Below are 17,982 nucleotides of genomic sequence, written 5' to 3'. Positions count from 1 at the left end.
AGTATAGTATAACCTCTGTATCTGTGATTAATGTGTTTGAAGAGCACCTGTTGATATTTAAAACTGTGGATAATAGTGAATCTTCTATTTTGACCATACTTGGGTCAGAAGCGTAGCACAGAACTGCATTAGAAGGTCTCGAGAGGCCCACAAATATTGGACTATGTGTAGGTGAAACCATGGTTGTCAAATCTGTAGATAAAGAAGTCATATTGTATAGCAGTGGTTCCCAAACTGCCACCCCCTTTCCAGCCTGCCACCCCCTTTAGCCTGCCACCCCCTTTCCAGAAAAAATATGACTCAGCACCCTCTGGAAAGGGGGCATGGCTTAGAGGGGTGGGTGTGGCTCCTACTCAAGAGGGTGGGGCTGAGCCTCTCCCCTAGTCCAAGATGAAGGGCTGCGAGGGGAGGTGGGCGGGGCCACAAATGGGTGGCCAGGACTGGGATGGGCGGAGTTACGAGCTCTGAGGCAGGGTTGAGCTTCTATCCCTGTCCTGAAGCACCTTCCAGGACACAGGAGGCGGGGCTAGAGGAGGGGGCGGGGACTCTTCCCAAGTGCCTGACGGAGCTGAACCTCTATACCCCGCCCCTGTGTTCTAACAAGCGCCTCAGGGGAGGTATACAGAGGCTCAGCCCTGTCTCGAGCTCTTGGGAAGAGGCCCCGCCCCCACCCCACTCCTGCCTTTTAGTTCTAAAAGGCCTCTCAGGAGATGTATAGAGGCTCAGCCCTGTCTTGGACTCTTGGAAGGAGGCCCCGCCTCATTCCCTAGCTCCACCCTCTGTGTCCCAACAAGAGCCTCAGGGGAGGTATAGATTCCCAGCCCTGTCTCGGGCTCTTGGGAAGAAGCCACGTCCACTCCTCTAGCTCCGCCCCCTGTGTCCTAACAGGTGCCTCAGGTGCTCAGCCCTGTCTCTGGCACTTGGGAAAAGGCCCCGCCCCCATGTCCTAATAGGTGCCATCACCGCCCCCCTGGATTGCTCAAGTGCCCACTGAGGGGCGGTAGCGTCCACTTCGGGAATCACTGTTGTATAGTAATAGCCATTCCTCTCCCTATATTTTCTTACAGAGACGTCAAACTCTTCAGGAAAATGGATGCACAATATTTATGTTCATATCAAACTTAAAAGTACACTATTGTTTTAACAACATAAAATACTTAAATCAAAGCTAAACATATTTTTGTGATTTCCAAAAAATAAGAAAAGGTATCTCAATTTTTGTAATTAAAACAATAAAGGGTTATTGTATGTTTTCCGGGCTGTATGGCCATGTTCCAGAAGTATTCTCACCTGACGTTTCGCCCACATCCATGGCAGGCACCCTCAGAGGTTGTGAGGTCATCTCACAACCTCTGAGGATGCCTGCCATAGATGTGGGCAAAACGTCAGGAGAGAATACTTCTGGAACATGGCCATACAGCCCGGAAAACATACAACAACCCTGTGATTCCGGCCATGAAAGCCTTTGACAATACATAAAACAATAAAGTACAGGCAGTCCCCAAGTTGCAAACAAGATTGGTTCTGTAGGTTTGCAAGGGGGAGACAGTAGAGGGTCCTGCCCTGGAGTTAGAAAGAAGCTGTTCCTTTAAAACACCAGCAAGATCCAAGAACACTGAATCAATGAAAGCACCAAGACAAATGTGGAGTAATTGGAAGGAGGGAGGAGGGAGTGAACCAAGGGAGATAAGGGGGAGAGTGTGAGAAGAACAGGGAGCTCCCTTGGATTTGAGTTGTCGGTGTGACTGAAATAAAGGAGTTACTGGGAGTATTACAAACAGCTATCAGAGTCTTGTTTGTCACAAACTGACAGAATGGATAATGCTGGACCTTCTCACAAGTTTTGTATGTAAGTTGAAATTATTTGTAAGTCAGAACAGGTACATTTTAAAGTTTAATTCCAGCCAGCCAGCCATCTATCTCACTCACCCCTGCGGGGTTTGTTTTGCTGTCTGTGCTCCTATTCAGAAGATTCCACTTCACTTTCTGTACCTGTGATAACTGTATTTTGGAAAAAAAATGGCTTGTTGTGGAAAAAATGATTGGTGATAAAGCTTCAGTTGAGAAACCTTATCCCCATGATTAAACCCGATACCGAACACACAACACAGACCAATATGCTGCGTAGCATATGCAGCTGTAAGACCAAAAAGTGTCCCATTCCGCAGAAGATATAACTTCAATAAAGCTAACTGGACAAAGTTTACAGAGACCTTGGAAGCTGCTATTTCTGATATAGAACCTTCTACAGAAAATTATGACCTGTTTGTAGAAGCTGTGAAAAGATCCTCAAGGCTCTCAATCCCTAGAGGCTGTCGCACAAGCTACCTACCAGGCCTAAACGAAGAATCGCTAAATCAGCTACAGGAATATCTCAGACTTTTTCAAGAGAATCCATACAGTGATGGGACTATAGCAGCAGGCCAAAAACTATCTACAGCCTTAGCTAATGCTAAGAAAGACCGTTGGATAGAGCTGCTTGAGAACCTTGACATGTCCAAGAGTAGCCGAAAAGCCTGGCAACTGCTGAGACGCCTGGATAGTGACCCTCTGGTCAACCATGGACACGCAAACGTGACACCAGACCAGATAGCTCACCAGCTAATTCAGAATGGGAAAACTAACTGCAGCAGAGTAAAGATGAGAATCAACAGGGTGCCAGAACTTGAAACCCACCAGTTGTCTTCTCCTCTAAACCTGAAAGAACTCAGAGAAGCCATCAAGCAATGTAAGACCGGTAAAGCACCTGGCCTAGATGACCTGATGATGGATCAAATCAAACACTTGGGCCCCAAAGCTGAAAACTGGCTTTTGAAATTCTACCATCAATGCTTGGCACACAAACAGATTCCCAGAGCATGGAGGAAAACTAAGATCATTGCCATTTTAAAACCTGGTAAAGATGCCTCCAATGCCAGGAACTACCGACCAAACTCCCTCTTATGTCATCTATATAAAGTCTATGAGAGGATGCTATTAAATCGACTAGGACCTGTTATCGAACCCAAGCTTATTGCACAAGCAGGTTTCAGACCAGGGAAAAACTGTACAGGTCAAATTCTTCATCTGACTGAGCATATCGAGGAAGGCTATGAGAAAGGCTGCATTACGGGAACAGTTTTTGTGGACCTTACGGCAGCCTATGACACGGTGCAACATATAAAAATGCTGCATAAAGTCTACCATATCACCTGGGACTTTGACTTTACAAAAACTGTCTAGACCCTCCTGGAAAACCGCAGATGGAGGAGGCAAAAGAATGGTTTACCCCAAGGCAGCGTTCTTGCACCGACCTTATTTAACATCTTCACGAACGATCAGCCACTACCACCACTCACAAAGAGCTTTATATATGCTGATGACCTTGGCCTTACAACACAAGCAAAAGATTTTGAAACAGTTGAAACTCACTAATGCCTTGAAAGACCTCTCCAGTCACTACAAAGAGAACCACCTGAAGCCCAACCCTGCCAGACACAAGTGTGTGCTTTCCACCTACGTAACCGTGAAGCCAACAGGAAACTGAAAGTTACTTGGGAAGGCCAAGAGCTCGAACACTGTTTCCATCCTAAATATCTTGGTGTCACCTTAGATCGAACACTAACATATAGGAAACACTGCACGAACACCAAGCACAAAGTAGCTGCACGCAACAACATCCTGCGGAAACTGACTGGCAGCTCATGGGGTGCAGACCCACAAGTAATAAGAACATCAGCCCTGGCCTTGTCTTTCTCAACTGCTGAGTACGCCTGTCCTGTCCTGTCTGGCAAAAGCCTGCCCATGCAAAGCAAGTGGACATAGCACTAAACGAAACATGCAGAATAATCACAGGATGCCTTAAACCTACACCTGTTGATAAACTCTACAAGTTAGCTGGCATTGCCCCTCCTGATGTGCGACGGGAAGTTGCTGCTAACGGTGAGAGAAATAAGGTTGAACATTGTGAAAGCCACCCACTGCATGACTATCAGCCTCCTCCCACCAGACTCAAATCAAGGAAGGGCTTCATGAGAACCACCACTCCTCTTGACGTTCCTCCAGCAGCAGCAAGGGTGTCCCTCTGGGCAGCTAAACCTGGCAATTCTAACTGGATGGCCCCCTATGAGGGTCTTCCTCCAGGGACAAACCAAGAATGGGCAACTTGGAAGTCCCTGAACAGAATCAGAAGTGGAGTGGGCAGATCTAAAGACAACTTGGCAAGGTGGCACTACCTGGAGGAATCCTCCACCTTGTGTGACTGTGGAGCAGAACAAACAACTCCGCATATGTATGCTTGCCCACAATGTCCTGCCTCATGCACGGAGGAGGAGTTGTTTAAAGCTACGGACAATGCGGTTGCTGTTGCCCGTTTCTGGTCTAAAACTATTTAGTTGTTTGTGATTTCCTCTGTTTTTTTTCTTCATCAATTTTAAATGTATTTGTTATGCAATGCTTTTGACACGAAATAAATAAATCCCCATGATAACTCTTTTAGGAGAGTATTTCCCTTTCTAAGTGTAGATTCATCTCACTTCCTGTTGTCTCACCCCCATTCTTAACTATGAATCATTTTTAAGTCAGATGTTTGTAACTCAGGGACTACCTGTACAGTATTTAGACAAAAAGGCTTCAAGATAACGAACAGCAGCCATAATCTTGAGGGGTAAGCTTAGTGTCTGTTACGTTCAAGTCAGCTATGACTTATTGTGACTGTATGAATGAAAGACTTAACAACAATAGTAACAATTTGACAGTCATTTTGTTTCTAATATAAGGACTAATAAAAAGGGAGAGTTCTGGTCACAGTTTCTTCAAATCCATGCTAATGGACACATCTCACTAAAATGAGATCATTGTTTTTATGAAAATCTCAAGATAGTCAACATTCTAGAATTTTGGAGACACTGAAATGGATTATGCAAACTGTCTAGGTCAAAGGTAGACAATATCATTACCAAAGTAGTATTGGCCTACAATTCCTATAGTGTCATATTGGCCAATATTCAGAGATTATGGAAACCATGCTTCAAAACATCTAGAGGACACCAAATAGATCTAGATCATATACATCAAAAAACATGTACATTATTAGACTTCAGATGAATATGCACAACTGCAAATAGCAAATTCTATTGAAATGAAGAACTTCTGGTGTACAAATAACACAAAATCACACTAGAGGACCTAGAAAATGTTTAGAGGCCATATTTTGTCAGACATAGACAAATGAAACGGTGGATATCGATCCCACAGATATGGGGTAATACTGTACATCTTTATTTACCATTTCGTGCCCCTTCTTTGTGTTGAACAATCTTTACATACTTTACTGAAATGAAGAGTTAGCAACCTTAAGTTTCATGTTCACTTTTCAAATAGGAGTGTTGGCATAATATTCCAGTTTCAGTCTTATCCCTAAAATCCATTCGCTTTTTTTTTTTTTGCATCTGTCCTTAGAATATATGATACTTAGTTTAACTGAATTGTGATGAAAGAATGACGAGTGAATGGAAAGAGAAGAGGCAATGGAGTGTCAAAGATATTGTACCTTGTTTCATGAAGAATATGTGTAGTGTGAGCCCACTGGTTAAATTTTAGATTAGAAAACAGCAAGCCAGTAGTTCTATGTTGTACATATAATAAAAACTAAACAAGCAATAATGTATTGTTATTTATTAATCTATTCAATTTATAGGTTGCCCTTCTGCTGGTTTGTAAAAATCAGTACTGGAAGACAAATACTTTAATATTTCTAGTCAATATTCACACACTGGTTCACTTATTCAAATGCTGGTAGATTCTGTTTAAAACACAACTGTCTTTTTTAAAGGCATGATCAACAGATTCTTCCCACTGTGATTCATGGTACTTGTAGCTTCCTTCCCCATCTCTCACTCTTCATATTGGACATATCATGTGAAATTCACATGAACTTTACATGAATTATTTGCCAGAGGTGTACAATGGGAAAATAGCTAATTTATTAAATACCGAAGGATTACTGTCAAATAGCTAATTAGAATTCATGCAATTTCCCCTTAATATTAGAAGTGATTTAATTAGTCTCTGAAATACACACAAATAGAATAATGCATAAATAGAAAAAACAGCAACAATGGTGTTTAAAAATAAAAATCCTCTTAGTTCACAGATAAATCTCTTAATTATTTTCACACTAGGTAACTATATAAATTATTTCAGCCATCACAGGCTTTGAACATATTGCAATAATTACTAATCAAAATTAATTAAAGTTTTCCAACAGGGACAGTTCAGTTCATTCATATGAAGATAAATGTACAACATTAATTTCACTCTGCTCGATAGGAACAATTTAGTAACTGTTTTTTAATGTCATTCACTGCTAGTTATTACAATGAAAGAGCATGCATGAAAAACAGTAATGCTGTACATGTATTGAAAGTCCAGAAATTACAAGTTCAGAAATATTTTGCTTTACATAACTCCTAAAATGAGCATTGTGTTTACACACTAAATGCAAGTGGAAAATTAATAGAATAAACACTCCCTTATGTTATATAACTACAATTGGAAAGATTTATTACTTTGGGAAAACAGGAAGAAGTAAATATTTTTGAATACAAATATAGCAATTTCAGAAAGCAGATATATTCTATCATTTTTCAAATAAAACATGATTTTTTCCTTCCCAAATAGATGATGATGATGATGATGATTATTTTAGAAGTAGATGCAACGTAATACTTAAATGAATTATTCTTCATTGAAACTCTTCAAGTCAGAAAGGGGGGTGGAAGTGGATAAAGGGATGTTGCCAGTCATGATTTTTTTTAAAAGTTGAGCCTGCACTTTATATTTATAATGAAATAAAAAGTGAAAAAGGTACTGTGTAGAATTAAGAGCAAAATCCCCTAAATGAGAAGATATGCAGCTACAGAAATTACATACTATGGAAGAAGTTGCACTATACTGGTGAAATATGAGTGGATATCTGTCATTAAAACAGTCAACTGGTATAAAAATGCTAGTGAGGCCAATCTTATGCCAAATTCGATACCTCTGATAATCCTAACTGCATCTCAATGATGGAAAAACCTGATGAAACACGAAGCTTAATGAAGGAAAAAATGATAGACTGTGATATTATGTTTGAACACATCTCTTACAAGGTTACTGTATCAGTTGACAATGTTCTGGTTATCCACAGGGTGCCCTAGAAACACTCTGTTCTCTTGACTCATTAATTATAACTACATTATACTATGAACAGATGAAACCAATCTAAAAAAAGGTAAAACACATAAAAGTCACCTTAATGTCACTTCTATTGAATAATAAACAAAGTGATAGATGCTATATAATAAAACAGATCCTTTAAAAGGGAGAAATAATTCCAGTGTACACACACAGCATATTTTGTGTACAATATCAATTTTATATTGAGTTCAGTTCAACATACTCCAAGTTTTAGCTGAAAAGAGAGTAATCAAGTGAAATGTTGCTTGCATAACAACCAACATCTGCTGAAATTTTATTTATTTATTAAAATATCTATATACTGCACCTTTTCTGGAAATGTACAGTAAAATGAATCTAACTAATTAAGAACAGTATAAATAATTAAAATCATTCTAAAAAGCTAAATATTGCAAAGAGTCAACAGGTTAAAAGACATATTAAAACATTTAAGATATGTAGTTTAAAATGAATAAAAATACATGTATAAGAAGGTACTCCTATAATCAATCAGGCCCCAAAAGCTTTCATGAACAACCATGATCAATGTGTTGTCGAAGGCTTTCATGGCCAGGATCACAGGGATGTTGTATGTTTTCCAACATCTACCTCACAACCTCTGAGGATGCCTGCCATAGATGTGAGCGAAACGTCAGGAGAGAATACTTCTGGAACATGGCCATACAGCCTGGAAAACATACAACAACCCCAACAACCATGTTGTTATTTGAAATCTAAATAGGAGCAATGTTGACACCAATGTTGGACCTGTAATGGAAGGTGTTTTGCAACTGAGGTACCAAAGCAGAGAATGCCCTGTTCTATGTTCTCTGACTCATGGGAAACAGAGAAGAGCCCCTCCAGTAAACCTCAAACCACAGGCAGATAAATATAAAGAGATATGTAGCTTCAGGTTTCAAGGTCCTACCCACTTCAGGGCTTTACATGTCATTACCAGTTCCCTAAATTCAGACCAGAAACTAGCTCAATTTCTTAAGCCGCTTAATTTTGCATTAACTATAGTTTTCAAATTGTCTTGAAAGGCAGCCCCATGTACAATGCATTGCAATAATCTAATTGAGAAGTTGTCTGTCCATGGATTACTATATGCCCAAATTACCCCTATCCAGGAAAGACTATATCTGGCGAACCAGACTTTGGTCCCTTTATGGACAAAAGTGCAGGATATAAATATGGCTAAACAAATAAAATAAATATACAGTACCCCATCACTAACACGGGGGACATGCTCTTGGACTATTAATCCAGGAAAGCTGCCTTTAAAATATATTTAAAACTAACATTACACAGATAGAACATGCACCAACTACCTTCACATGTGATGATGCCTCTCATTTGGAAGATCCTGTAGTCTAACACTGGGAGCCAAACCAAACCTGAAAATTGGTTCAGACAGTATTGGTTCAGAGAATCTGAGCTGCACTCACTTCTAAAATGCCTCAGATGGCTTGAACCCAAACTGAAACTCTATAAACTAGTAACTTATTTAAGTAAATTGGAAAAATTCTAATTTTTCATAATGTTGATGGATAAGAACAAAATGTTTTTTTGAAAACATTCTCTGTCTTTTCTGCCAAGGACAGAAATTCTAGAAGTTTTATATTAATGATGAGATATGCAATGCAACTGATCTTCATTCGAACTTTTGGCTATTCCCTTTATAACCCTGAGTTACTCCTCAACCAAAAAAAATCCTAGAAGTGGAGACCACTAATTAGATCTACTATTCTTTGAATGTTCTTCAGCAAGATTTATTTCTATAATAATAAAATATTATTTATTGTAAGGGGAGTAAGGCTTTTACAAAGTCTTACAAAACTTTTACTGCATGTTTTCCACCAGAGGAATGCTGGTTTTTAAGAACTATTCACTATGCTTTTGTGTAAATCTCTACCATTGTTTTTCAGTGCTATAAACTACATTCAGGAAGATTACCTTTTGGATCTTAGCCAACATGTCCAAAGTACATACTGTATTTAGTTTGATAGAGAATGATGATTGAGGACTATGCTAAATATTGTGGATAATAAGACACACAGTAAATTCCTAAAAATTGAGCCAATCTTCAGAAACATGTATCTGATATGAACTAATACACAGTTAGAAGCCTTGTATCTTATTACTAAGAAAGAAGCAGGTTATAAATTAAAAAGAAAAGAAATCAATAAATTAAAGAGGAACATTTTCATTCTGTTAATTTGTAAGCTACCCAAGTTTTTCTGATGAATCAGAATTCAACTACCACATTACACAGATCTTCAGTCGAATATTATAACACTCAACATAAAGAGTTTTTATTATCCCAATAATTTAGATAACCCTTTCTCTCCTCATCCAATGACTTTTGACAGCTATTGAAGGCAGCCTTTTAAAAGTGGCATAAAGCAAAAAGGTAACAATCAGCAATCCTGGCTAGAAAAAAGCAAAAATATTCTTTCAGAGAAGCACTGTAATGTCAGCAAAAACAAGTAGAGTAAAAGTTTAAAAAATGCCAGTTTTTCTAAGAAAATGCACATCAAGGAGTTGACTGGTAGCCATCAGACCAAATGTGCCTCATTTGCACATATAATTTATGCAGTTACCTTGTCTGAGTGCATTTTTTTACATAAACTAATTTGGCTTCAGAACGTTTGTAAAAATGTTGCAGATTTGTGGAACTGCAGCAAATTAAGAACTACTACTAGAGGCTGATTTTCTCAGTTTTCTTTTAATATTCATATATTTCACATCAGCATGAAGAACTCATTGTTACCCATCTTATTACAAGTGGAGCAATCTGGGGAAGAAATATGCATTTCATGACACTATTCCTATTATATTTTTTTCTATTTCTTTGTTTCATAGTAAAAAATATCTGATCCATTCTGTCCACAATGGATATACATTTTGTGTACCACAAGTGTTTTTTGGAATTTTAACACAGGTCAACATGCTTATTTTTCACATTTCTACTGTGCAAAAAGGGAAAACAGCTGAGTAATTCACCAAAACTTACCTGACCAGTGCCCAGTAGTACTTCCTGATCTGTCAGTGCAGGTCTCACTCACTGGCCTAAAAACTGTTTCCCATCCTCCAGTAGCATAGCGCCAGTTCTGAGACTCCAAAATTAGCGTCCTTTGTGTGCCATATGCAATCATGAAACAGTAGACTACATGATGAAGTTGGCAACCATAACCACAGCCTTTGTTGATGTTACAAACGAGCTTCTTAGCTTTGCTACAATCCTTGGGGTTCTATGAAGAATAAAGAGAGACACAAAATAAATGTTTTCCCCTCAGAAAAAATGAGAATGATCATGAATTATACAGAAATTTTGATCATTCATATTCAAATGAAGGCATCTAAGAAGAGTTATTGCACATTTTTCTCCAGCCTAATGCTGGAAAACTTTCATTTGAAAAAAAATTCTAAACTTGCCAAAATGATAACATTTCATCTCAAAATACCAATATAGCTCTGAAAGTGGCATGGCCTTCATATCAACTGACTATGTACAAATTTCTCATGCTTCAGGGAACATATCAGAACTTCTTCCAACTCCCAGGCCCATAGTTTTGTTCTTAGAAACGGAAAAAATGTACTTTAAGGAACACCTGATTAATATACTATATACTGTTTCAGTTTTTGATATAACTTAATCAGAGTTGGAAAGGACACTCCCAGAATCTCTCATTCAGCATTATGAGGAACAATGCTAACTGAAGATTCTGCAGACTTTAGTCTAGAGAAAACAATTCCCAAGGAAATAAAATAGAATCCTGATGTTGACTAAGGACCTCATCACATTAAAGCTGGGATTAGCCATGAGTCAAATCTGGCGGGGGGGGGGGGGGAGAGAATCTGTCAACCTGCGCCCCACATTGCCTGCCTTCCCTCTCACCTCATCCCACAGGGGAAAGCATCGTCGGCCAACTTCCCCCCATTGTTTCCTATGCAACACAGGAAGCTTCCCATGTTGCTGATGCAGCCTCTGGCAACCCGTCTGATAAGGTCATAAGAAACTCTGTGTTCAATGCTGTCAGCAATAGCCCTGAGTTTAAATTTGTCTATTGAAAGTGTGTGGGCAGGATATGGCACTACTCCTGATGCAATTAACATTTCCTTGAACTTTTCCGAAGATACTCCACCAATTTTCAAAATACCCCCTAATTCACAACTTGTGAAAAATTAGCACTGTATCTCACTATGAAACCCACTACTTGAGTTTGGGATAATTACCATCTTGCAATCTACAGGCACCAAGTGAAGTCATTCAGAGATAGCAAATTCCATCCCTCTCTCCCCTTCCCTCCTGCTCCCACTCTTTAAAATCAAATTCAGGATGTCATGATCAAAAATGGATTAGAGGGAAGCTGATAAACTAAAATTCTACTATTTAGGTAGTATCATCATTTTGCATGCTTTTAACCTAGTTGTAATGTCCCAGTTCCGTTTTTTCCATTTGTTAATTTGTTTACTTACTTTTTTCCATAACTGGTTATAATTTGTCTGAATTATATTATTTAGGTTTTTAGGGATGTAAATGCCTAGATATTTTAACTTCTTTTCCCCCAATTTCACCCCTAGGATAGACTGAACTTCTTTCAGCTCCTTCCAATTTAGGTTTTTATGTAAAATTTCTGATTTTTCAATATGTACTTGATTTTCCTTTAACATTTTGGATAGTTTGTGTCTTTTAACCGGTGTTGAAAGACCATTTGTTTTTACTGTCATAATATTTAGCTCATCCATCATACTTGATTTGTTCTTTTAGCTGTGTCCTCATGATTTTGTTAATCGATCTTCCTTCTCTATTCTTAACTGTTCCCTCCCCACTCTCCCGTTTGTCCTGTACCCCCACACCATCTGTACCCCTCTTCCCCCTCTGGATTCTGATCCCCCCCCCCCCCGTACCAGGGGAAGAATGGCTGAGTGAAATCTACTCGCCTTCATCCAAATAACTCCGTAGGATGAGCTTCCCTGTACCCCTCCCTAATCTCCGATTAGACCCCCATCAAAATAAATATAAATGAGATAAATTATATCAATTAGCGTTCTGCCCTTAAATAGCAATAATCTTTCAGATGTTCAAAATATAGAGTCCAATTGGCCTCATATGAAGCCTTTCCTCACCAGATACACTGGCTTTAATATCATGGTTACCCCCATCTAAAAGGAGGGTATTCTTATATTACTAACATCATTGGCAGACTTAATAATTTGAGATAGAGCTAGTTGATCTAATTATCTACATCATTTGTGATTCATTATTTAAATAATATTTTATGCAATTTTCTTTATGATTATACTGTAATCCAATTCTTCCAAGTGTCTATGAAGATTGTATAGATTGTGGTTTATACCCAGTCCTTAGACGGTGAGTAAGGTGAATTGATTGTAGTCTCTATTGTCTTATTTATCTCTACTTCTGGTTTCAATTCTGTTTGGGTCTGATTGTACCTGTTTGGGTCTGACTGTAGCTAAATTCTTGCATCTATTCCAAACACTCCCATTTAGTATCCCACCTAAAATAATTTAAAAATGGGATAATTTAATAAAAACACGGATAATTTGTTGTAGTAGAGCCTGTGAGTAACGTTATAAACAGTAGTATGGGTGCCAGAAGGGGGAAAAGGATTACTCGGGAGCAGGAATCTGATGATGAGAAGCAGAGAAAGAGGATCCGGGACATATTTACAACACCTACAGATGATTCTCTGGGCACGATGGGTCAATGAGTGAAGGAGAAGAAGGAGCCACCATGGATTGGACTAAGATAAGAGCAGTGCAAGCTATTTGTGAGGCGCCAACAACTAGTGATACCTTTATGGGGTTCTCTGGGGGTGAAGATTGGCAATCGGGGGATCCAACTGAGTCTTGGGGGGATCTAAGTCTTGACAGGAGATGGAGGAATTGGAGGGCAAGTAAAGGGAATTCACGTGAAGAGCTGGGAGCAGCTGCAGGGGATAGTGATGGGGCAGTGGTCCGTTCATCTTCTGATGATGATGTGTAGATAAAAGTGGGTTCAGGGGTGAGGGGTCTTTGCAGAAGGCAAGGTGTTGATGTGTGTTCGTTTGCAGGGTGCTGTGTATTGGTAAATATTCTTGTAGACTTGCTGTTGCCTGTTTCATTTTCAGCGTTGGATTCGGATCTGCAGTTTGGACTTCTCTCTCTCTGGACATGGACCGGTTTGGCTAAAGATGCTGCTTCTGTGGACACTGGAGTGACGCTGTTTTGGATTTCTCCCGCTCCGACCCTGAACTTCGGCTGATGCTTCTCTTCCTGCGACTCCTTTTGTTAACCATTTGTGTACTGTGCCTTTTTGTTTTACCTCAGAGCGCTTTGTTGGACTTGTTGCTCTTTGCATCCAGTTAATCTGGATTATATTTCTGTTTACCTTTTGAACCAGTTCTGGTTTGGTTTTTTGAGTTTTGATCAGTGAAACTGCATTTTAGTATCACTGCTTTTCTTTTGTTTTAATAAATTCTGTTTTGAAGTCACTTTTAAGTCTAGCCCTTTAAGGCATCTGTGATTCCAACATAATTGGCTCTAGCAAAAATAGATTTTCTAATTCAATATTCTTCAGTCCACAGGATAATGGAGACTGGGGAGCACCTTGCCTCCAAAACTATATCAAAGCTTGCCAATTGGCCAGGCTACTCGAACTGGACATTGGTTAACCCAAAAGGTGGGTCAGATTAGAGAAATTAATGAATGGGTGGGAATATGAAATGTGTTTAATGGGGAAAATGGGAAAAAGAGAATTAAAAAACTTAAAAAGAGTTCCTTTGACCTCAACAATGACATGCTGGGAAAAATGGCAAGATAAACTTCCAATAAATAAAATAGATACGTTCCCAATAGGATCCATAGAGAATATAAATCCCCAGTTATACTGGAACATGTTAAAGAAATTGGAATAACATGGCATAACAAAGATCCAGGACATAGTGAAACCCGACGGAACAGTAAAGCAATGAGAGGAGCTAAAAGATAAGTGCAGTCACGGAAATTAGTTATTATGAAGAGGGTTATCTAAAAAGTTAACAGAATGGAAGAGTAAGGAAATCCCAGAGACAAAACTTAACAAAATAATAAAAATGGAAAGTAGATAAAGATAAAGGAATAATGGGATACATTTACAAAATAATCACAGGAAAACTATACAATATAAAAAATACCTTGACAGAAATCTAGAAGGAGGAACTAAGTTGTAATGAGAGAGAAATAGACAATTGGATAAATTCAATTAGTAAAATAAAACATTTAAAGATAAAGGAAATGCAACGCAAAATCCAGACAAAATGGTATAGAACGCCTGTGCAACTAGCCCATATAACCAGAACCTCTCCAAAACAATGGTGGCACAACTGCGGGAAAACCAGAACATACACCCACATGTGGTGGGATTGCGAAAAAATACAAAAGTTCCACAAAACAATTAAGAAAGACATGGAGGAGCTATTAGGAATAAAAATAGATTGGAACAAGAGACAATTTTTCCTCCAGAAAATTGAAGGTAAAGGGGGAACTAAAAAAATGAGAATGATTAATAAATTATATGTTAGATGCAACTAAAGCCTCAGTCACCTTAGGCTGGAAGGATCAAAAGAAATGGGACATTAAAACATGGTATAAATATTTAGCAGACTACCTTCTCCAAGACTACATTAGTGATAGGAAAAATTACTATAGAAAAGGCCAAATCAGAAAGACATGGGAGGGAAAATGGAAAGACTTAATTTACAGAATAAAGGGAAAGACAAATATAAGGAATTAAACAAGATTACCCTCATGATCGAACAATTGTAATAAATATCAAAAATTTGTAAACTGTTCCTGGGGAGGGGAGGGAGGGAGAAAAAGGACAAAGAATGTAAACATGTGTTACCAATGGAAAATGTTCTGAATGTTTGTATAATTTTACATAGCACTATTTACAATAAGATTTTTTTTAAAATAAACTAAAATTCTACTGGTGTGGGTGGTGCCTTACCAAGTCTAGGAGACTGTGTACAATCAGCTTTTTATAGAAATGCAGAGCTCTGGAAAGGAGTAGTTTTATAGTTTGGAAGTTCTCTCAGATGCAGCCTTATCCCTTGGAAGCTTGAAGGCCACTTTATATTGACACTGACTTCAATCTAGATCAAAATTTCAGTAGATATGCTGTAATTGCTTCTAGTCAAAGACAGTCTAGCAATAGTTATCCATATACTGTGAGCATTTCACTCATATCACAGCAATGCACTCTATGTAGGCTGCCTTTGAAGATTATCCAAAACCTACAGTTGATGCAAAATTATTTACTGAATCAAAAAGCATGGAAAATACCTGGTTTTCAAAGAAAGATATTAGCTAGCTACCAATCCATTTTAAGCACAAATGAAAGTACCAATAGAGATGTAAAGGGTTCATTCAGATAGTTACAGAACTGCCTATCTTCATCATGAATCCACTAAGCCATTAAGATCAGCCTTAAATATCCAAGTGAAATAAGGTAATGACTGGAGATGAAGTGTTTTCAGTTGCAGCATCCTATTTATATGACTCTCTTCTCAGAGAGTTTGATATCATTTCAGCATCATTTTCCTTTACCTTTTAACCTTTTAGCATTGTATTGTTTTACCATTAATTTAAATAACCATAGATTTTGGGTATAATGCTCCTTTTTAATAGTGATTAATTGATCTACTTTTTCATATATTTTAGTAGTTTTACACAGGCCTTCTCAGGTGAACAGCTGCGTGAAAATACACTTAACTAGCAGAAGAACCCTGAATCACAGTAGCTAAAAATGTCATAGCTTTCATCCCATTGCTGGAACCCCCGGTGGCACAACAGATTAAACCATTGTACCGGCAGGACTGCTGTCCAAAAGGTCGGTGGTTTGAATCCGGGGAGCAGGGTGAACTTCCACCTGACAGCTCTAGCTCTCTATGCGGAGACATGAGAAAAGCCTCCCACAGGATAGTAAAACATCAAATATCCAGGAGTCCACTTGGCAACATCCTTGCAGACGGCTAATTCTCTCACACCAGAAGCAACTTGCAGTTTCTCAAGTTGCTCCTTAAACACACACAAAAATCCCATTCCTGTTTCCCTCTCACCTACCTAGGTGTTCTTCCTTTCCCCTATAGTGCTTTTTCTGTCTCCTAGAGTCCTCTCTTTCTCTCTTTCTTTACTAAACAATTTATTCTTTATCTTTCCTTACCAAGCCAGTTGCTCTCTCTCTTTTTCTCATTCACTAAATTGACATTTATCTCCCATCCCACCCCAGTGCTCTTTTTTCCTGGACTCTCCCCCCCCCCCCTTCTTATTAAACTCTCTTTCTCATTCAGTGTTTCATTCTACCCTCTAACCTCTCTTAACAGGTAAGCAGCACCTTCTTAGCTCTCCTGAATGTCTCAAGAAGTGAAGGGATCCTGCAAGGAGAAGCACCACTCACAGTCAGCATGTTGGTTGTTCTGCCATACCTCTGGAGCTGTACTGAGAGTCTCTGCTGAAACAATATGCCAAATCTGACTGCAGCGTGCTCTCTGCTGGTTAGCAAAGCTTCTCATTACATGAATGAAGATGGTATTGTAAACTAGAGACAGATTTAAATAAACTAAACCAATGATTAGAACAAATAATCTTGCAGTATATAATCCACAGGATGAATTTCACTTATCCCGCTTTCACGGTTTTGGAGCTTTGGCAGAAGCATACACAAAAGGAGACATTGACACAGACACCTTTATTAATACAGATAAATAAAAAGTACAACTAGCCAGGAAATACAATGTGAAGTCTGTGACGTCAATGTGTAAAATTACTTCATAACTTCAAAATCTTCACTAATACAGTCTGATGGTGATACTATTGGCACAGTTACACTTAAAATGCCCGTAAATTATCCTTAAAATGTGTGTGTAAATGCCATAATTCTTTTTTTTAAATCATTTTTATTAAAGAATATTTTTAAAAGATTTACATCTTCTAGTTTTGCTAAAGGAAGGTATGGGGAAGGAAGGGTTTAGGTTAGTCGGGGAGGGTTAATAGGGGGTGAATGAGTGATTCTGAGAGTCCTAAATGCCATAATTCTTGAAATAAGCACTATAGGATAATGACTGGCAAGTAATTTTAGAAAACAGTATCTGCAGACATATATCAAGAAGTTCATAGAGTCTAAATAATTGGGGTTTTTTTTCTTTTTCAAAACACGTCACCTATGAGAGAGTAGGATATTTTATGGGAACTTCTACCTCAGCTGCCAGAAGGAAACTGGTGCCAGTTATGAAATTTTTACAAAGTCTGTTATAGGAACGGGATTATTTAATATGAGGTGGGTTTGAATTAGCCCTCAGAGTATTATGTTTGGCTCAGAAGAATTCTACCAGCATCCTTATGTTTCTGAATCAGTATCATCAAGTTTTTATGATCTGGATCTGGACAGCTCAGTTCCATGAATACATGTTGCTTCCAGTTGAGACATCTATTGAAGAATATTGAAGACTATTTTCTATAAACCATCTATATTGTCTGGAACTGGGACGAACACAGTATGACTATTTAGATGTTGATGAAACTGCTACTCTCAACATTATTAACCATAATCTATGATGAGTAGGATTGCTTGAAGTTGCAGTTCAGACTGTGCACCCCCCCCCCCCCCCCGTAAAAACCTCACACCCTATCCTATAGCAATTGTTATTTTTGTTGTTGCTGAGTGACTTCAAGTACTTTCTAACTTATGGCAACCTTAAGGTGAACTTATCACAGAGTTCTCTTGGCAAGATTTGT

The 17,982-nt window shown here is 38.6% G+C and overlaps 1 protein-coding gene across 1 annotated transcript in view; it reads right to left on the bottom strand.

Annotated features, from left to right (window-relative positions):
• fut8 (fucosyltransferase 8) overlaps window positions 1-17,982 on the bottom strand; it is a 108,064-nt gene that overhangs the window by 14,116 nt on the left and 75,966 nt on the right. Inside the window, exon 6 of the mRNA XM_003214611.4 lies at window positions 10,217-10,454. Within this exon, the coding sequence (XP_003214659.1) occupies window positions 10,217-10,454 (238 nt within the window). The remainder of the gene's footprint in view (window positions 1-10,216; window positions 10,455-17,982) is intronic.

Source organism: Anolis carolinensis, chromosome 1 (assembly GCF_035594765.1).
Source record: "Anolis carolinensis isolate JA03-04 chromosome 1, rAnoCar3.1.pri, whole genome shotgun sequence".
NCBI lineage: Eukaryota > Metazoa > Chordata > Lepidosauria > Squamata > Dactyloidae > Anolis > Anolis carolinensis.
Note: the sequence above shows the minus strand (reverse complement) of the source record. Positions and strands in the feature narration are given on the sequence as shown.